Below are 22201 nucleotides of genomic sequence, written 5' to 3' on the forward strand. Positions count from 1 at the left end.
AGGTCCACTCTGTTGGACTTTCCCATGACAACAGAGAAGCAGGCTGGCCCTTCTTTTAAGAAAAGTATGAGTTTGAGTTAGTTCTAGTCTTATTCTAGGAAGAAGAGGCTACACTGCACAAAAGCTAAGCTAGACATGCTTGTGCTCTAGTTTCTGTGTATGGAAAGTGTCTTTTTGGACATACATGCTGCTCTCGCCTGAGCCTACCAAACACCTAACTGCAATTTTACAACTTTCTTGACACCCTTTAGCAGTGTCTCTGTCTTTGCTGCTGTAGGAACAAATGCTATATAATGTAGAAATGCAAGTCTGCAAGAGGAGGGAAGAAGAATGAAACATTTAGTTTAGATTAAGCCCTGGTTTCTTGCCTCAGACCTGTCACCTTGATTCTTAGGTGATGACATCTGATCATCTAAACAATTAGCTCCTGGATGATAAATTCTTCTTTGTTGCGGAATAATGACTGTTCCTATATATTTAGTTGCTCTCTCTTTCTTCATGCTTTTTAATCTTTGAACCAAATGACCTCCAAGGGTTCGTAGTGCATGCATTTTTTCCAAATTGTTAACTTCATGTTCTCCAAAACAACTCCCTTGTTCCTTTTCTCAGGTGTTAGCTGCAATCTGGGGCAAGTTGTCCATACGTGGCCTTCAGAGAATCACAGCCCCCATACTCTAGCTGATATTTTTAGGTTCATAGTCCTTGTACTGGCAGTGAGACTTCCTGATCTGCATCAAGGAAATGCAGTTGGTCCTTTCTGGTTGGCAGAGGATACATTCAGCTCAACCTTCGTTTTAGTTCAAGTTGTATGCAAACTATTTCTGCTTGTTGCTCTCTCTTTTGGTTTTCCTGTAGTAATTTCATATCCTCTTGGAGAAAGCAGGGACAGGATCAAATTTATTTGAGAATGGAAGGAAGTATAGCCTAAACCATCAATACTTTCCCAAAGCATCTGTGTTTTGCTTGCTACCATGTCTTTTGAGGCACAGGCAAGGCAGAATGACTTTGTTTAATCCAACCTTGCATGTGTTCCCTGTTTCTCAGTGAACTCTTGATTTTTATAGCTGTGCTTGTATACTGCAGAAGGAAACAGCCTGTGTCAGCTGAAACGCTCTGGACAACCATGGAGATTTGAGAGCTGCGCTTACTTGCAGTATGCAGAGTGGATTTGTGAAGTGGTGCTGGGCAATACAAGAGCAAAATCTGTTAAACAAATGGAAGTCATTATTAGGTACGTGCCCTCCACAAGTTTATTTTGAAACCTGAATCCTTGAGGCATGTGAGGGTTTCTGAGGAGTCACTGGTTTGGTTGCTGCTAACAGGTTTTTTTTTTTTTTTGTATTACTGCTTCTCTTGATTGTTCTGGATGGTTTATGACACACTTGCCATTTTTTTAATAAAAATTGTGCTGAGGCAGTGATGCTATTTCCCCCTCTCTTCCTAGCAGAATAAAGCTATAAACTGTCCTGTCTTCACCCATAGGGTGCTTTTGACATGTTAAATCGGAGTTGGGAGTCTTCTAGGTGCAAAGTAGACTAAACAACAGGCTAAAATAACTAAATGATAGGCATTCATCTCCCTGTGAGGCTGCAGTATAGAACCTGGAAGGAGGGCAGCTCCCAAGTCCCCTTGCTGCACATCCCTTGCTGCACATTTCTTTCCCTGCTTACAGAGCTGTGAGGTGTCCAGGCTTATAGCAAAAAAAACCCTCTGCCATCTCGATTTGCTCTGACAGTGTATTTCCCTGTGTTGCATTACCAGTGATAGACTTTTCTTGGATGTGTGACTGGCTGCATCGCTTTCCTCCTGCTAACCTTGCTCTGTTCAGTGAATCAGATGGGTTTGTTTTCAGCAGATGTTTCTGCCTCAGATCAGTGGAGAGTCTCTAGATCATTTCATTCCTTTCTATAAAGTGATTGAATACCAACTGGAGGTGTAGCAGGAGTATTCTTACCTGCCAAGATTTAAAACAGCTCCATTCATTACCGTATTCACTCATAGTCCTGGTAGAGAAGCTTTATGCATAAAGCTTGAAGAGAACAGCATTACTGCTGTACGTGCCTCTCCCAGAGGCTGACGCTGATATGGCATAGGGAGAAGTCACATTGTGGTACCTGAAAGAATCTCTTTGGTTTGACAGGAGGCCACCATGGTGCCAGCATGTGTGCCCTGGCAGATTAAAAAAGATAAGTCTGTGCTATTAACCACCTGATCTCCTTGTCTCAAGGGTCCTGCTGCAGAGCATGACTTGGGGGAAAGCTGAACATGTATCTGATAATTGGGAAGGGCTGGCAACTGAGTAAAAAGAGGAATGACTGCGGTGTGTTGGTTAGCTGATTTTTTCCCCAGTTTAGAAGCCTAAAGAAGCTGATGACAGTTCTTCAGTTTGTTTTGAAGGTGGCTGGGAATCTAGCAGTGTCCATCTTGGTGGAGAGTTTAGTTAAATGGAAAAGGATTTGTTTTCAGAGTAAATTGTTCATGTTTTGCAGCACTGCTAAGTTTTATTGACCAACTATTCAAAACCTTTTGTGTCTGGACAAGAAATGAAAACACAAACATGCTACTGGTTCTCTGTAACTCAGAAACCTGGGCTCATTGCAGATGTCAGCTGAAAACATTGATTTACTCAAGACCTTCTCTTACTTCTTCAAAGTCACTCGACTGAGAACTTTGCCTGTTGGCTCAGGCTGTGGTCCAAGCTTTTCTTCCAGCTGCCAGGTCCATGAAGGGGACCATAGTTCAATCTCATCCCAGGTATTTATTTACCAGTAAAATATGGAAAATAGGGAAAGAGAGCAGCTGCACTTTTTGAACATGAGATGTGTAGTCGTTTATGTAGACTTGCTGTTACTTGGCACCCAGAGCACAGTGTGATAAGGTGCCACATTTCCAAAGACAGTAGCAATGGCAAGAGTACTTTTTTCCCTTCAAATGTGCATTTTATAATGGTAATACAATTGTACAGCCCTTTTAGCCCCTCTTCTTTTTATAGATAGAGGAAGAAGATAGGATTGTAGGATGCCACAGGTCAGAAGGGACCTCAGGAGCTCTCAAGTGCAGCTTCCTGCTCAGGCAAGCTCTGTGTCAGACCAGGCTGCTTGGGGCTTTAATCAGTCTGGTTCTAAAAACCTCCAGAGATGGAACCTGCACAAACATCACATGTTCAGGCTGGAGTCCTTTGCGTTATTTGCCACCGGTGACCATCAGAGAGCCGCAGAAGTGAAGACAGATGGCCCAGCCTGTCTCCTTTGCCAAGCAGTATGAGTTCGAAGGAGCAAATAAGTCTTCATCTCCAGCTGCCCCCCAGGTGGATTATCCATACAGTTCTCTTTGCATTATTTAACATCCATAGTAAGGTGTTAGGAGAGGTAGTGAAGCAGCACATGCCACATCACTGTTGATGCAATGGCCTTTAAAAGCATTATAGCATCATAGTACTTGAATGAATCCAGCTAAAATTGAGCTTTTCTGGTACTGCATGAAAGAGGTAAAGACTTCTCTGGTTATTGCAAGATCTCTACCTTGAAACTTGGCTCAGTTTTTGAGTATTTTTGAACTTGTTCATGCTTAGTCTTCCGCTAGCTGTAGGTGAAGAGTACACACATCGGCTGTCTGGCACAGACCTCAGTCCTCTGATCTGCATCTTTATATGGGGCTCAGAGGTTTGGATGCTTCCCAGCCTTTAACTACCTCTTTGTTAGGCCAGAAAACTTATAATCTGGGGACACTTTTTGTTTACCTAACCCTGTGATCAGAATTGACCAGGACACTTACATTGTCTGGCTGATGAGCCCAATGGGCCTTTTAACTTACTGCATGGGTTTTAGTCCCATAAAGTGTCTTTAAAGGATGTGACCAGTATCAGAAGCTGGAAGAGCTATTCAGTATTTCCCTTGAACCATTTTTGTCTTTGCAAAGTGTCATTTCCATTCAGAGCTATAGGTGTTTGTCAGTCAACTGAATTATATGTTCTAAACAGTATTCAGAGTGTATTTATATGTGGGTGTACACATGTATAATAGAGTGCAAAATATTATCCGTATGTAAATTTTTATCGATTTTAGTCTTTCATTTTTGTGGATTTGCAGTTTCCATATGAAGTAGCTGTCTCAGGTTTTCGAAAATGTGTCTGTTCTTTTATTGTTGCCTTTCAAGCACATGATTGCCGTGAGTAAAAAGGGAGAGAAGGGAACGATGCTTTTGCTGTTCAAAGGGGATCTCAACCTCTGGTTTTGTTCTGTTGTGTTTAATAAGAGATTGCAAGGACTGCATGTCCCGATATCACTTATCACATTTCATACCAAGTCTGGTTTTCATTTTAATTCGAATAAAAAATTAAAATTGACTGGTCAGTTCCACTGTTTTAAATGTTTATAGCTTCAACCTTTTTTATTTGGATTTTTTTGCTAACATTTTGAAATACTTCCAAAATATTTTGAAAAGCCAGGAAATGAAAGCCAGAGCTCTAAAGGGGGGGCGGGGACGGGGATGGACTGCAACTAGAAAATAAGTTTGGGTAGCGTAATTTAACAGCTCTTCAGAGCAGGTGACAAAAAAGGCGTTTTCTCAGTGTATTCACCAGAAAGCATCTCAGTATTTTAAGAGAGATGAAGTTAACCAAGTGTCTTAGAAGGCCTGAGAAAAACCCAAAAAATCAGGGTTTCTCAGCATTTGAAATACATCAGTAACAAAAATGTTGTTATGGAAACCCTGAAGACGAGCGTAACATTTCTTGTCTGTTGCTTTGTTTTTTGAAGAACTAAGTCTGTGCAGTTTGGAGACCGTCAAAAACCAGAGATGCTTGTACCACTGGGAGCAGAGCTGACCTTCGGGTCAGCAGTCTCCATCCGTCTCCTTCATCCAACTTCCAGCCTAGGTGCCATGGTACAGACCTGCCTTCTTCATTCCTCTTCTCTTTATAAATCATAAAACTAGTTTCTTCCTATTTTGAATGGTAATGTGTCATTTTTCAGAGTTCCAAAATACAGCTGGAGCCTGTTCACACTTCCCACCCTAACGCCAGGTTGCCTGAGGGGCTGCTGTGGCCCACTTTACTAAAGACTGAAACAAGATATCATATAGAAATATTCAAGTGTGGATTTATCCAAAGGAATCTCTGAATACCCTGATGTGAAAGCACCCATACCCGAGGCAAGCTGGCTTGCAATGTGTTCTGCCATCGTATGGGTTTGCTGTGAGCCAGGGTAATGAGTTGTTCATGGGGTGAATTTATTTTTAAAGCGCAGTCTAGTTCCTGCAACCTCCCATTGCAGCAGAGTCCTGTCCGTTATATCCATCAGCGTACAGATACATTGGTGGGTGGTGTTCATGAGAGGCTTTGAGTACCAAAAAGGGGCAGGTTGCACTTGTGGCATTGCAGTCACAATTCCAGGTTAAGAGCTGCTCAGCCAAAATGGGAATTTGAGTCAAACATTGCAGCTTGGCTGGGTGGACTGACTGCATTCTTCTACAGAATCATTTGCTTGTGGGAAAAGCAATTTGTATTTGAGGTTGCTGAGTTTGTTTGTTTTTGAGATTCTTTATCAAGGTAAGACTGAGTCGAATTAGAGAAGCAAACACGATTTCCCTGAAAAGTGTTCAGGCTTTTCAACATTTTATGTAGAATAAATATGAAACTCACTTAGATCACTTTTTTTTCTTATATAGGTCTCAGAAGCAGTGGGGTAACTGTGCATGAGGACGAACCGACATGACCTGTGTGCATCTCCCACTGGCCGCAGGAAAGCGTGTTCTCTTGAATTTCACCTTAACTGTTTTAGTTCCCCAAAAATAAAATTCTAACTGAGCAACCCCCCAACATGTAAATCACAGTTGGGATTTTTTTTTTTGGCATGCTGTGCTATCTACTTGAAAATTGAGAAAGTGTGGAATTAGCAGCTACAAACCCTCTTATGCTGGAGTTGTTTCTGTGTGGGTGCCCCACAGCAGGTACAGTGGGGGATGGTGAACAATTTTTTAGTGTTTAAGGGAGGACTACTATGTTATATTTATGTGTGTGTGTATACCTTAAATATGCCTCTTTGCACCCAGCTCCTCTCCCTGCCTCCCTTTGTGCTGTTCAGCTGTGCCTTGGCACTTGCCTTGCAGCTCCATGGCTGCTCTTATTCCTGAAACCTGCCTGGCTGGGGCTTGTGCTGGGGCTGCTGCTCTGCAACTGAAGCAATGGGTCTCACTGCATCCCATGCCATACCTTGTGTATCAGCCTGAACAGTCATGGGCTTTGACAGCAGGGATAGAGTTGTGCAAACCAAATTTAACGTTGTTTTCCTGAATTATCCGAAACTGAATCAAGTGGTTTTTTTGTAATCCTTCAGCTGATCCTCTGGGTAGTAAGGTTTGTGTAGTCATGCAATGAATGTGGTCTACTCTTGCCATTGTTACATGAGTAAAAGCATAGTCTGCCATGTTGAATCCTACTCAGGAGCCTGCCTATCTCTCCATCTGCACCCTAGTCCATCATTTTTTGAGCATCTTCAGTGAATCAGGCAGGCTTGTTAATTTTTTGGGAGGCTCTTTAGTTGAAGGGGAGAAACTAAAATCAGTGCAGTGCAGACAAATTCACGCTGATCTTAAACAGTGCTGTCACAAGCAAAATGTATCTGGTAAGGAATTGCAGTCAAGGGAAGAGGTTTATGGCCTTGCAAGGCACCTGTGTGACTCTATTAGTACTCACTTGCACTGCCTGTAACAAATCTGTCCCAGACAAACATCATTTCCTGTCTGTACTGACGGGCTTTTTGTTTTTAGCTTGTGGGATATATTGCATTTTGTTTTTCTTCTTGTTTGGTTGGTTTGGTTTGGTTTTGTGTTTGGTTTTTTATTTTTTTTTAAATTATTTTTTTTAAAGACCTGAATAATCTTCAGGAATGTTGTACTTAAGACAAAATGTGATTTGACTTTAATTGCTTTTTTTTTTTTTTTTGGTATCCTCTGTCTGCTCAATAGCTAATGATCTCCTTGAGTCCTTGTTACTTTTGTTTGCCAACTTACACCCTATTTTAAGAGGTTCTCTAGCAACTTTTTTCACCATCTTACAGATTTTAACATGGTCTTACAGCCTCATTGCAAACAAACTAATTATATGGTGCTTGTCAATGCAAGTTGCACAATCCTACATGTACATCTTTAGGCTGAAACAAACCTTATATCAGAAGCAATTTATAGAGTCACAAAATAACAGATGTTGGAAGGGAGTTCTGAACGTCACGTATCCATAACCCTGAACACATATATTACAGTTGTAAATATATTGGAATTTAAGCATGGAAAGAGTATATGTGTATGTGTGTGTATTTGAATGTTTTATATGGTGTTTGAGGATGTGCACCTCCACTTGGGACTGGTTCCTCTAGGTTCCACCATTAGCAAAATCCTTATGATAATAGAAATCATACTAACAATGCCCACCTCACCCCACCCCACCCCCCAAGTTTTAGATCCTCCCAGATGTAAGCCACCTGGCTGGAAGTGGAAGATACCCATTTAATGTTACTTGTGAAGTTCACAAGAGAAGATAGTTGAGAATTAACATCTCTGCAGAGGCAGAGTATTTCTTTTGGGATCATTAGCAAGCCAGACAGTATCTATTTGCTTCTCACTTCAAGAGTGATGTTAGCAGAGTGCTTTGCAAGAGGTTTGTTTCAGACGGGGAGGTTTGACCATAACCTGTAGAGGCCTTTGAACTAAATCTGAGCTGTTAAAACAGCATCAGTCCATCCCTTCTACTTCTCTGAGGGTGAAATCTTGCTTTGAGTTGGTTTGGGCATATCTTTCGTTCTGTTAGGTATGACTTTTTCAGCATGACTTTTCTGTCCAACAGTCTTGTTTGCCACTTTATTTGTGCATGCCCACAGGCTATATTGCCATGTGGTGTTGTCCAAGATGTGCTGACATTTGGGACAGCTTTGATTGTTTCCCAAGTTCCCTTCCACCAACCAACCCAATATGTGTTTACCTGGGTTATTTTCTCTCTGCGCTGCCACATTTTTTACGTCCCATTGCTCTTCATGCTTATTCCCTGCTCTGCTGGGTACGTCTTGTGTTCTTTATGCTTTAGTTAACATTCCTGCCTTCCTCTTATTTAGATTTTAGTTCCTACCTTGAAAGCCCAGAGGAAGTTTCTTTATCCTTTTTTCAGATGATCTCAATCCTCCAAGCTTCTCTCTGCCTCTAGGCTGCTGTTACAGATTTTGACGATCACCTTCTTTGTTTCCATTCCCTATTTTTTAAAATGTTTCTGCAGACAGGGTAGAAATTTAGATGCAGATCTGCTCCTATCTCCAGTAATCATTTCTTTAGAGTTAAGTCTTGACATGAAATCTGAAAAGTGTTACTGTTACTCAGTGCTTTGGGCTGCCAAGATTGTACATGCTGATTCATGGTTTCAAGCCCAGTTGCAAAACCATTTCTTAAAAGCAAGCGTTAAAAATAGTTATAGCATATCATTTTTGAAAAGGCACAACAAAACGCCTCCTATGTTGCTACTAGGTCCCAACCAGTGAGGAGAGGTGGGGCAACATTGGTTGGTAGATACTTACTGGTTTGTAGAAACCTCAGCATGTGTTTCCGCTGATGTCAGAGAGGCTGGTGCATGTCCTATCTGCTTAAGTCTCCTAAATAAACTTTGGCACTGGAAAATCCCCCCCAGCAAGGTTATTGGGTCAGGGAGCCCACCGACTCCCTCTTCCCCACTGCCCCAGGGTAACTGGCAGTGTGCAATCCTAGGGGAGACTGTCCCAATGGTCAATCAAATTCAGACTGTCTCTCCAAGAGTGTTTTATAGGGGGTAAAATAAGTTTGTTCAGCTAAAAAGAGGGTATACTGGAGCATATAAACAGACTTCTCATAGTTTCACCAGTTATGCCAGCAGGTTGTAGAGTTGTAAACTCTTCAGGTCTTGCTTGATTTACTGGTATTCCTCTCATCAGATTTTATCAAATAAGCAAAAAGCTTACTCTAGAGCTTTTTATAAGTATGTTAGAGATGAGACTCTGCAGTACTATTAATCTCAAGACTGACCAGGTGCTGAGCATTGTCAAGCCCCACTTTTAGTTCCCTGTCATTTGCAAAACTTTAAAAGGTTGAGTTTTACACTTCTGCTGCAGATGACAGCTTAAAATGAAATCATTCTGGAAAATGTTGTCAGAAGTTCTTTAGTATTTTCCAGGGAGTCGTCTAAGGAAAGATGATATTTTTCTCCATATTCAAAATACTCTTGCAGCAATTCACATTGTTGCCGTATTTTGGAACATGATGAAATTTAACACAATGCATTATTTATTTGTTTCCTCCTTCTTACTACAGTTGGTCTGCCAAAAGTTACCCAAATTTGGGTAATGGATAAACATATCAGGGCTTACAGTTTCCATGTGCGCATGGTCTGAGAAGCAGCATGCGCTCAGTGTGAGTTCTGGCTTGGCGAAGGCAGGGGATGCTGGGGAAATAATGCTGAGGTGGGGTGAGACAAGGGCCAAAGGGACTAAAACTGTCTGTGCAGTCTGCTGGGAAAGTGATGGAAACTGGGACAGGGAAAGGAAGTAGCCTGCTTCTGGTAAGAGCCACTGGGTTAGCTCAGCTGGCAAGGTTTGGATATAAAAAGCCTACTGTTTCTCATGACTAGCTCTAATGCTGCATTGCCTTTTTGTAACTTGAGGACTATTGACCTGGTGGTATGTTATGGTTTAACCGTAGCTGGCAACTAAGCCCCACACAGCTGCTTGCTCGCTCCCTCACAGTGGGATGTGGGAGAGAATCTGTAAAGTGAGAAAACTTGTGGGTTGAGATAAAGACTATTTTAATAGTTAAAGCAAAAGCCACGTGTGCAAGCAAAGCAAAACAAGGAATTCATTCGCTGCTTCCCATGGGCAGGCAAGTGATCAGCCATCCCCAGGAAAGCCGGGCTTCATCAAGTGTAACGGTTATTTGGGAAGACGAATGCCATAATGCTGAAAGCCCCTCCCCTTCCTTCTTCTTCCCCCACTTTACGTACTCAACATGATGTCCCATGGTATGGAATATCCCTTTGATTAGTTCAGGTCATCTGTCCTGGCTGTGTCCTCTCCCCATTCCTTGTGCCCCTCCAGCCTCCTCTCTGGCAGGGCCTGAGAAACTGAAAAGTCCTTCACATAGTATAAACATTACCTAGCAACAACCAAAAACATCAGTGTGCTATCAACACTGTTCTCACTCCAGATCCAAAACACAGCACTGCACCAGCTACTAAGGAGAAAATTAACTCTATCCCAGCTGAAACCAGGGCATGGTATTAATGACATTCCATTAAAGCAGATTACAGGTGGCATCTCCTGACTTCAAAACAGCAGACAGGAAATCCCCTAGATAGCCCCAGAGCAAGCAGGGAGTGTAAGAGTATTGCTTCATGTTTAACCCTGAGTTATCTTATTTCTTCTCTTTCCCCAACCTGAAAATTTATTACTTTGTTTGCATGTCCTGTGTTTGTGAGTAATTCATGGAGCTGTGAATAAAGAGGCACTCTGTTATCGCTAAAACCCTGGAGAAAATAAGTTTTCCAGAGAAGGAGACGATGGATAACAGGGAAAGCCAAAGCAAGACACTGCTTAAATCTGCTGGCTGATTTCTGGGACAACCCATTTCCATTTTGCATGTGCCATAGGTGAACACCAGTAAGGATGAGACCCACTGGTTGTAAAAGGTTGGGTAATAAAGTTCCCCATTTTCTGAGCTAAAACTTGCCAACATGCTGACTATTTGAAAGCTATATTTGAAATTGGTGGAGTTGAGCTTTCAGAATACAACATATATGTAATAACTATAGTTAAAATAAATTAAATGAAACTCAAAAAGGAGTCTTTTGTCTTGCACAGTCCTAAGTAGGTTCTTCTGACCTAAATGTCCTTGTTGCTGTGTGGTGGAGTAACTCATGCTTCATCCCAGGTGCAACTTTTGAAAGATATTTAAAGTTGTTCAGGAAAATCTCCAGGTCCTTAGTGATACTTCCTAAAGAAAACTAATTACAAAAAATTATTATTCTGTTTTCAGAGCAGAGCTTGAATAGCATCCAATAAATAAGGCTGCAATCCAAGTGTGGAACAGCATGGACGAAATAAAATATTGAATAGTCATTCATGAATTCTGCACTGAATCGTGGGAATCCTCCCATCCCTCCTGTCATTTTGGAGTTGCATGATGAAATCTATATCCTAATGAACGTATGAGCTCATGCTGAACCCTACTTTGTTATTTTCCTAACTTCTGCAATGTAAAGTGTTTTTATGTTTAAACCTTACATGGAAGTGTAATGAATAATTAGTGTCCTGAACATGTAAGCTCACACTGAACCCCACTTCGTTATTTTTCTTATTTCTGCAATATAAAATGTTTTTATTTTTAAACATTGCATGGAGTTGCAATGAATAATTACTGTCCTCCCAGGAGAACCTGTTACACGCCCCCCACACACACCCCACCTCCCAAGGTCTAGGGTGTGAAAAGGGACCAATAATATAAAACCAATTACTGTTATCCATATCTCAAAGGCATTGCTAGAACATACAATCGAAAACAAACAATTAGGGCTTCCAGATGTCTCTTGTTTATACACAGGAGCAGAAATAGAGAAATATGAGGTAGAAATGTCACTGCCCCATTCCTGATGTTAAAGGCTTTACTGAATGGCAGAAGAAGGTGTATTATACTGAAACTTCATGCTGTATAGAAACACATTTTTGATTCTTAGGTATCATCTCAGATATTCTTATATCTTTAAAATTAAGAAACTAAGGGGCTGGTTTGGGCTTGTTCGTTATGGAAGACTTTGACTTGAAATAGAAAGTGGCTTTCCACCCATGCCTCTAAGCTGGTAGGAGAAAGGGAGAGCTAGTAGAATTTTACCCATTGTATAAATTACATGCAGGCTGACAAATTCCTGAAGCCAACCTAATCTGTTTTCTTCTGCATCTGGGAAAAGAAATTAACCATTTAATTATTGGGAGAAAAAATTATCCTACTGAGTCACATCACTGCAATTTATCGTTCAGTTTAGTTGAGGAACACGGATGCAGTTTAGCCAAAGATGTTATTTAATGTGTAATTGGATGGACTCAAAGTGACAAAGCACCAAATGGCCATATCAAAACAAAAATGGCTTCTGTGCTTTGCTGGTGTTGTTATACAGAACAAAATTGATCCTGCTTTGTTTGTATGTCCTTCAGTCATTTGTATTTTTACTTTTCTATGCTTAGAACGACCCATATTTAACTTTGCATCCTGGGGAAGGTATACAGTAACTTGTAAGAGCAATGAACTTGTAAGAGCAAATGCCTATAAGAGTGTTTTCCATGTAAAGAACATTTCCCTGAACTATTTCCATTATTCCTGAAATGCAGCCTCAAGGTGTGAACCATGACCACTGACACCCATGGTTTTATTTTCACTGTTCCCTGAGCACAGGTTAGTGATGCTGCAGTTTGGGCTGCCACCACAAATGTGGGCCTAGGGAAGGAGACGACCTGGGAGCAATTCAGTGCCAGCTTATTTTAATCGTAGAATTATAGAATCATAGAATCATTTAGATTAGAAAAGATTTTTGAGATTATAAGAGTCCAACTGTTAACCTAGGACTGCCAAGTCCACCACTAAACCATGTCCCTTAGCGCCGCATCTCTGCATTTTTTAAACACCTCCTGGGATAGTGATACCACCGCCTCCCTGGGCAGCCTGGTCCAATGCTTCACCACCCTTCCAGTGAAGACAGTTTTCCTAATATCCAATCTAAACCTCCCCTGGCACAACTTGAGTATGTTTCCTCTCATCCTGTCTATTGTTATCTGGGAGAAGACACCAACTCCCACCTGCCCACAGCCCCTTTTCAGGCAGCTGTAGAGAGCAATGAAGTCCCCCCGAGTCTCCTCCAGACTAAGCAACCCCAATTCCCTCGGCCGCTCCTCATAAGACTTGTAAAGGCCTGTAAAAGACTTTAAGATGGGCTTTAAGAAAAAACCCCATTAATTTATTTTTAATATTGTTAATATTCATCTCTATGAAATGCAGCACTCTACAGCCACTACAGTTAAGACATACAGGGGCTTAGGCACAACCCCATGAATAATGCAGACCATTATTAGTCTGTGTTTTGAAACAAACAAAAATGCTAACAAATCTTAATTGGACTGGCTTTGATGTCAACTAGCCGCTTAGTAATTAAAGTTTTAATTGCTAGACAATTAAATTTGCCACTACAATGTAATTAGCATGCAAAGTTTAATTTGGAAAAGCATAGCTCTGGCTGAGAGTCCCAGGACTTGGGGAATGTGTGGTGGGGACCAAGGCAGCAAGGGAAGCCATCGACTCTTGGATTTCATAGGAAAAACTTCATTTCCCTAAGTCTTGGTGTATGTCCCTGAAATCTTGAAAACTGACTTTGGTTTTCAACCTGTCTTGAGTAACAACCAAAAGCTGTATGTGTAAACTGTCTGGTGTATGTCCCTGAAATCTTGAAAACTGTCTTTGGCTTTCAACCTGTCTTGAGTTACAACCAAAAACTGTATGTGTAAACTGTCTGTAAACTGCAAAACTGTCTGTTTCAGAGCTTTTATGGAGCTGCCCTCAGTGGTGGGGTGCAAGTTGGTGATTTGAGGCTGCTATTTTTTAAACACTTTTTACAAAGCAGTGCTTTACTGGTAGCAGCCTGGACTTTACTTCCAGCTGCCTGAGGAACGCTTGCTTACTGCTACACTTCTGTTCATTATTCGGAGGAGTTGCATGTGTTGGAGTTGAACAGTGCATTTAAACACGAGTACTAGTGTAATAGTGCAGACAGCATTCCACAAATGTATTAGGAGGCAGCAAGCATGGGTGATTTTATATTTAGCTGCACCTACCACAAATAATTTCCCGTTTCCTTAGCTAGTTTACAAGCTGCTAAGAAAGGTTGTGAGTGCTGGTTGACAGGTAAAAAGGTGGATGGGAAAGAGGGCAAAGTGTTTGGCAATGCAGAAATTTTATGCCTAGGTGAATGGCATTTACATAAAAATCTGCATGAAGGAATCGAGAATAAGGCTTTAGCTTTTATCATGCAGGAGGATCACAGGGGAAAAATAAACAAGGATAAAAGAGGGAGGTTACTGGTGTTTGAATCCAAAGAATGAGGGTAGAAAATTTCCAACATAAAGACTTCTTTTGCCAAAGATGGGATGTGATTTAAGTAAGAGAGCCTGGAAAAAGAACAAAAGTCTCCCATATAACTGAGGCTTCTGAGCATCTGTGAAACTCAAAATATTTTGAGTTATGCATAGTTAAACTGATTTCTGACAGCTATTTCTGTCGGGAGCAGGCTGGTGGCTTCTGGAGGTATCGTTCTCCTTTGTGTCCTCAACTCTGGTCACCTTCTGATGTTTGTTGTGAGGAAGCCAAATGGATGGCACCGTTTGAGCTAGAAAATTGATTTATAAAACCTGCCTTGCTGAAAGCATGTGTCAAAAACACAAATGTGATATAGCAAAGGCCCATTTAACTGTGTGCGGGACCATTAATGAAGTGACTTATTGGTCAGATGATACTGGGGCATATTTTGGCCATGTGAGAATTGAGAGGAATAGGGACTTGAGGGGAATCCAAAGTACAGCCACCAAAATACAGCTGCCAGCAGTCAGTGTTGGTAAGTCCTCCATGCTAGTGAAGACACAGAAATTTTTATATGCGGTGTCTATATGAAAAATAATTTGCATTGTCCTCCATCTATATGTGAGAGTTTCTTACAGCTGACATAAAAAAGCATACTTTGAATGTAAGCTAAAGCTCCACAAAATCAGCTCGGCTGTAAATTCGGTATCGAAGTTAAATTCAATAATGATCAATATTTTGACAGAAACACAGTATTTTCCAATTTTTTCTTCTTGCCTCAAGTAAAGCATCACTTGCATTATTTAATATTTGTCTGCTGGAGATGTCTACAGAAGTTGGAAATTTATCGCCATTAATTGATCAATGTTATATTGCATTTCTTTTGGCATCTTTATGTGGATGATACATCAAAAAGCGCAAGTTATTTCCTACACGGAAAACTGCACTGCATGGGCTGCCAGTGAGGAGAAGAAAATGGGTAAAATTCCTTCTGTTTATAGCTGTGGTAGACCCTTTGTTTCCACGAGAGGTGAATTTAGCTCACGGTCTGGGGAATTTATTGTTAGATGTTTAATGTTCCAGATAGCTTAATTACACAACAGGAGAATGGGAGACTTTCTTCAGTACATTAAACTGTAAGTAAACAATACATTTATTACTAAACCATACTGGAAGTAGCAGCCTGCCTGTATCTCTTACTGTCGTGTCAAAGATCGAATACGTTTGCCTTTCAATTCCAGCCTTCCTCAGGCTACTGTCCCGTTCAACCTTTCTCTTTTGTACTTGGAAAAAAATAGGTCTATTTTCTCTTGCGGCAGCAGAGTTTGTCTAATAAAGTCTCTTGCAGACTGTTTTGTGGCTTGGTAGAAGAATACAGCTGTCTGAGGAGGACTGGGGAGCTGCTTTGCTCTGGCATCAGAAGCATCACAGAGGAAAAGGAGAGAAGGAGCAGCAGAGGTGGGCTTGGAGCCATAAAACACTATCAGCTTTTAGCTGGGCGGGCGGACCAAGGCAAAGGTTGCTCAAATGTCATCTTGTGCTCCTGACCACCTCTTGAACTGGTCCATTTGTTCTCTTAGAGACTGTGTTCAGCTGTATCCAGAGGTTACAAAGCTTGAAAGCAAGGAACAGGTTGTCCTTGCAGGTAACCCCATGAGGACAACCTTATGGCACCCTGTTAAAAATCAGGAGGGGTGTTGAGGACAGGCAGGATACTTTAACCTGGTTACTTTAACTGGCATTATTTGTGGTGCTGCAGAGGTGGACCAGGCTGTGGTGTGTTTTGTACCCTGGACTTAGTGTGGGGTAGAAATGGTGTCATTGTGAGCTGTTGTTTGCAATACTAATGCATCTCCAGTGCCGAGGCACTGCCTTTCAGTAGCGAGGAGGCCACTTGGGACTAACAGAGAGCTGGTTTGCAACCTGAGCAGAGAGCTGCCACTCGGTTGTGAGGTGGGAATATAAAATACAGCCCTGCTAAGGCATTGCTTGTGTTCTTATGAGTGAAACCTTTCCTTTGGAGAATGCCATGGGTCTAGAGGAGGATGCAGGAACAGAAGTTGCCTTCATGTTCAGACTGATTTAGGGAGGCTTTTCTGGACGAATGTAATTTCCATTATCATCACATTCTTGCATTCCTTCTGATTGTTTCAGGTAGAAACAGGAGACATTTTATATAGCCATTTCATCTGTGTGTAGCACTTTATACTCAAATTTGCAAAGGAAGAAACAGGCACTGGAATCAAACCACCACTTAATTAGTCGAATTAGTAGAAAATGGTTTTAAATGACTGCATATGAAATTTATTAGCTTTCAAAAAAGCATGGTTTTGTTTGGTTTTGACAAATGAGGCCTGTGCATCATGTCGTGTTACATACTTCTGAAAGAATCAAGTTTTGTAGCAATGAAATGCACCCACAGTCTTGTGTGTCTTCTCCGCAATCTATGCTTCGATCAACTTTATTAGGAATAAAACTAGTTTGAATGCAAATGTTGAATGAGCACTTTTAAATTGCTAAGCAGTTAAGAGTAGTTATTGGTAACCACCACCAAATTTGAGCAGTTCTTATATAGAAAATCCTTATTGAATTAAAAAAAAAATGCTTGTTGTCTTTTTTCCTGACTAATATCCAAACCCTACACCATTTGGGTCATGAGAAATTTTAACTGTAATCTTTTTCTTAACAGGTATGGCTCTTTGGGTTCGTATTAAACAGAAACTATACTGAATTTGAGCAATTTGTGCTTGGCCAAGGGTTTCCTGTAACTTAGTTTTCTGCTCAACTCCATAGCTGCTGTTTGAAATTCAAGGGTGATGATGGCTGGGATAACTGTACAAATCTAAATAAGTTTTGCCTCTTGGAAGTTGACCACCTCTTCCGTAACTGAAATTAGTTTGCTTTCATTTTGTTTTTGTAGAACGTTTTCTTACATATTCTTGCCTGTATCCAAATACTGTGCTGGGAATTTTTCTCTGTATTTTTAAATTAGTATTTTAATTTCATCACCAATATGCTTTTTGTGTACTGGGGGAAATGGTTGATGCAGTAAAACTGTCATGAAGACTGTGGTAAAAATAATTAGTGCAATATTGTGCTTTTCATTTTGAATCTCAAAGTCCTTTGCCATAATCAGACAGGAATTTGTCGTCGAGGTATGGCAGTGAGAGCTCAATTTTCTACATGTGAAAAATAGGCTATAAATTGATGGGAACTGAACTAGTGTATTACTCCAGTGAGCTCTTACCAACCCCAAAGTGGTCATTCCCAGCATCGTTACTCCCTTGTGGCGATTTTCATCTCCTCTTCCTCTCAACCTTTGAAGAACATCTGTGGATGATGAAGCATTGACTTGTAATCATGCATTATCACGAGTGAACCGCTTAATTTTTTAACACAGTGAGAAATGCTCCCTCCCCAAAAAATCCCTACTGAGCTGTAAGAATCGGAACCCAGCTTCTTATTTTTAAGTCTATATAAGAAAATAAATGGGATATGGGAATATATGTAGCTTTATTACAAAGGTGAATGAACACTATGGATTAGTTTGGGAAGCAACAGATGACATCCAAGCAGTGGGACAGATTGCAAAATGCTTGTGAATAATGTGATCTGTTTATGCATTACTGCTCATATTTGGCTGTCTTTTCTCTGGAACCAGTTATGACTCGATGAGCTAAAAGTGAGGCAAACTCATTCCCTTTGCGAATATTTGTTGTAGAGCTTTCTGCAGAAATACCACCATTTCAGCTCTGCTGAAACTCATTTCTATTAAAAAAAAATAAATGTCTTTTTCAAAATAATTTAGGAGTCTCTGAAGTGTGTGAGGCACAATTACAGGTTGATTTTGCTCATTCTTGAGACAAATATCTATTTTTGTGCTTCATATTAGATCAATACTTATTATGAAGAAATGAATCAAACATTTATAAAAATAATGATAAAAATAAATTTACTTTTAAAGGGAAGTTAGCCTACACAAGAAATGAATTTGAACACTATTTGAAGCTAACAATAAATCAGCAACCTCAGAATTTAGTTTTCAAGGTTATTTATAGCCCTGAAGTATTACTATTGTGTATTTTAGTATTTCTGTGATTGCTTTACTGTGTGAATATAGGTGAGTGCATTCTTTGCAGACTTTTAATAGGTGCTAATGGTGCAGCATCAGTGGCTTGTGTTAATACTCAACAGATTCCATGTCTTTATACTTTGCCTTTACACATTGCCATCCTATGTATTTCTCTCTGCCATGATGGGAGCTGCAGAACCGTGCACACCAGGACTGCCAGCCCACTGGATGCTGGCCAGCATCTCCCAAAGGAAATGGCATTTTCTCCTCCTTATGTGTTATTGTGAGTGTGTGTATAGAGGTAGATATAGATATAGGTATGATATATGTAAGTATACACACACACACACAAATTTATGTAAGTAATCAGTTGTTGTGTTGTTTTGGTAGAGTAGTATGGCTAGGCTGGAGTCGTTGCTGTGAGGGATGTTGTGGGTGTAGTGGTGCAGATTTACACACAGATAATGTAGGGCTGACAGGGCTGTATTTTACAGCATATATATATCATGTAGGAGAAGTTTCTTTTTGTGAGGGTGGTCTTTCTTTGTGGTGAGTACCTCTGGATTCCCTCTGCAGGAGGTGGTGTTGTATAATCTCTTATCAAATTAACTGGAGTTATCTAGTTTTGCAAGGATTTAAGGCTCAGTTTGATATTTGTGTATCAAATTTCAAATATCAAACTATCATTTTTCAAATTGTTATATTAATATATTGGTATTCAAATCAATATATAAAAAATATATCAAATATCAGTTTGATATACAAATGCAAATACTGTAAGGTGAGTAAGAGCCAGTAAAATGATGACCTGCAGTCTTGCCACATATAGACTCACAGAGGGCAAGTCAGTGATGTACTGGGGGCTGGTATAGCGGGATCCCTCAACAATCTGCTTCCTAATTTGGGGTAAGAGGAGGCTATGTAGTGACTGATAACATTTGAAATTCTCACTTTTCTGTCTTTCACTGTGTTACAACCTAAGTGGTGGTCATAGGCACAATAACCCAATGTTTCCTCCATGCGTATACTCTGCTTCTCATCATGGCATTACTTGTGTGTGCATAAGGTGGTGGGACCATCTTCAGTTCCTTCTCTCTTCCTGGCTCTTGTTCCTCAGATGTCCTTTGAAACCCCCAGACTGGCTCTCGGTTGCTTTCTTTCCATTCAACCTTTGCTTTTAAATTGCCTTCAAATGTCTCCTCTCGGTGTGGTATTGGTAAGCAGATAAAGCAGACTTGCTCTTGTAAGATGAAATATTTAGAAAGGAAAGGTACGGTGAGATGGGAGTTAAGTAGTGGCCACGGGTCAAAGTAATTTTCCTTTTGACAATAGCTGTGTTATTCATGGATGAGTGTTCTCGTGAATTGGTTTCTCAGTGAAAATTAGCAGATTTACTCCATGGTTTTCATGTGTGCTGTTAAAGACCAGAATATTTTCCTTTTTCAACATGAAAGTTGGAGAAAATTTCACCTCAGTAATATGTGAAACAAATTTCATATTGAGCTTAGTATGTAAACATAGAATGTACAGATAGTCCACTAAGGAAACTCAAGTGTTAAAAGCTTATATATGTGACAGTTGTTTTTAATGTTTTTCTGAGTTTATGTACTCTCCTTCATAATGCATTTAATTGGTTTTCAAGTTGTGGGGCTCTGGTGTTTTTATTTACAGTATAATGAGATACATTGTAAAACTTATGTGTGAAGGAATTTAATTTCAGTTTTAATTTTTCTTTTCTCCCCTCCTTCCCCACCCACCCACCCCCCACCCCCCCCCCCCCCAGATGGGAAGGTTGAAGTGACAAAAGAAGGCGTGAAGCTGTGCACCATGGGACCTGGCAAAGTTTTTGGGGAGTTAGCCATCCTCTACAATTGCACCCGAACAGCAACTGTCAAAAGTAAGATCATTTTTAAACTTTGATGTTGAATGACTTGGGATTTCATCAGGAAGGAGGGTTCTTCTCATCTGTTCTTTGGAGTTGAAGCCTCTGTTAGATGTTTTCCACTTTCTTAATTAAACTCCTTAGGGTATGGATTATAGTGTTGAATTTAGCCACTGTGAGTGGGAAGAAGATGCAAAAGTTCTTCACTGGATTCTTTTGCTCAGATTTGTTCACGTACGGAACCTCCTACGTTAATACAGCGTGGTTGATGCTACCTTATGCAGAGGAGCCTCTAGCTAATACCACAGCTTTCCTTATGATTCCTGCAGAATCTCATGGTATATACAGCTCTTACTTAGAAGAACATGTCTGACCCTCTGTACTTGACACTGCTGAGGCTGCACCTCAAATACTGTGTTCAGTTTTGGATCCCTCACTTCAAGAAGGACATAGAGGTACTGGAGCATGTCCAGAGAAGGGCAACAGAGCTGGGGAAGGGTCTGGAGCACAAGTCCTGTGAGGAGCAGCTGAGGGAACTGGGGCAGTTTAGTCTGGAGAAGAGAAGACTCAGGGATGACCTTGTTGTTCTCTACTGCTACCTGAAAGGGAGCTGTAGGCAGGTGGGGGTCGGTCTCTTCTCCCAGATAACAAGCAACAGGACGAAAGGAAACGGCCTCAAGTTGTGCCGGGGGAGGTTTAGATTGGGTATTAGGAAAACTTTCTTCACTGGAAGGGTGGTGAAGCATTGGACCAGGCTGCCCAGGGAGACGGTGGTATCACTGTCCCAGGAGGTGTTTAAAAAACGCAGAGATGCGGTGCTCAGGGACATGGTTTAGTGGTGGACTTGGCAGAGCTGGGTTAATGGTTGGACTTGATGATCTCAAAGGTCTTTTCCAACCTAAATGATTCTATGATTCTGTTCTGTGACCTTTGTAAGTGTAAGTCTTCAAGGGAAACTCCGTAAATTAAGCTTATGTAATTTTCCAGGACAACTCATTTTTTTCCCCCTAAACTGACTGAACAAAATGAGGAAAAAAACCTGGATGGCACAGATCCCCCGCTCTGTCTTCTGTGCTTCTCCTGTAATCTGATTTCTTTTATGAACGTTCTGGGCGAAAGCCTGCATTGCATAATAAGTAGAGGGAAAATCACATTGCTATGTGCAACATAAATATGTTTTAATTTTAATCCAGCTTAATAATTGAGATAGGTGATATTGCAGTCCTTGATCTTAAGGATAAGAATTTATGGTGACACCTTAAGCAGGGAAGTTTTATAGGAGGTGATCAATAGTTCTGTGGTTTAAAAATGCTGTAGGGCAGAAGTTAGGATACAGATGGGATAGAGTAATACAAAGTAGTGAGGCACGTAATGAACTTGGCCTTGTTGAACTTCATGGGGTTCACATGGGCCCACCTCTCAAGCCTGGCAAGGTCCCTCTGGACAGCATCCATTCCCTCCAGCATGTCAACTGCACCACACAGCTGGTGTCATCGGCAAACTTGCTGAGGGTGCACTCGATCCCACTGTCCATATCACCAACAAAGATGTTAAACAGCGCCGGTCCCTATACCGGCCCCTGAGGAGCACCATTTGTCACTGATCTCCACTTGGACATTGAGCCCTTGACCACAGCTTTTTGAGTGCAACCATCCAGACAATTCCTTATCCACTGAGTGATCCATCCATCAAATCCATGTGTCTCTGGTTTAGAGACAAGGATGTCGTGCGGGGCAATGTCGAATGCTTTGCACAAGTCCATGTAGATGACGTCAGTTGCTCTTCCCGTATCTGCCAGTGCTGTAATGCCATTGTAGAAGGCCACCAGATTTCTCCGGCACAATTTGCCCGTAGTGAAGACATGTTGGCTGCCACCATTCACCTCCTTATTTTCCATGTGCCATAGCATAGTTTCCAGGAGGATCTGCTCCATGATCTTGCTGGTCACCAAGGCAAGAGTTGCCAGCCTGTAGTTTCCCAGGTCTTCCTTTTTTCCCTTTTTAAAAACTGGGGTTTATGTTTCCCCTTTCCCAGTCAGTGGGAACTTCACTGGACTGCCATGAGTTCTCAAGTGTGATGAATAGTGGCTTAGCCACTTCTACATCATCCAGTTCCTTTAGGGCCTG

At 41.1% G+C, this 22201-nt stretch overlaps 1 protein-coding gene across 2 annotated transcripts in view; it reads left to right on the forward strand.

Moving 5' to 3' along the window:
- Window positions 1-22201, forward strand: part of PRKG1 (protein kinase cGMP-dependent 1) — a 504212-nt gene that overhangs the window by 179270 nt on the left and 302741 nt on the right. For both annotated transcript variants that reach the window (XM_040607240.1, XM_040607238.1), the window contains exon 3: window positions 19977-20090. In XM_040607240.1, the coding sequence (XP_040463174.1) occupies window positions 19977-20090 (114 nt within the window). The remainder of the gene's footprint in view (window positions 1-19976; window positions 20091-22201) is intronic.

This window comes from Falco naumanni, chromosome 9, assembly GCF_017639655.2.
Source record: "Falco naumanni isolate bFalNau1 chromosome 9, bFalNau1.pat, whole genome shotgun sequence".
NCBI lineage: Eukaryota > Metazoa > Chordata > Aves > Falconiformes > Falconidae > Falco > Falco naumanni.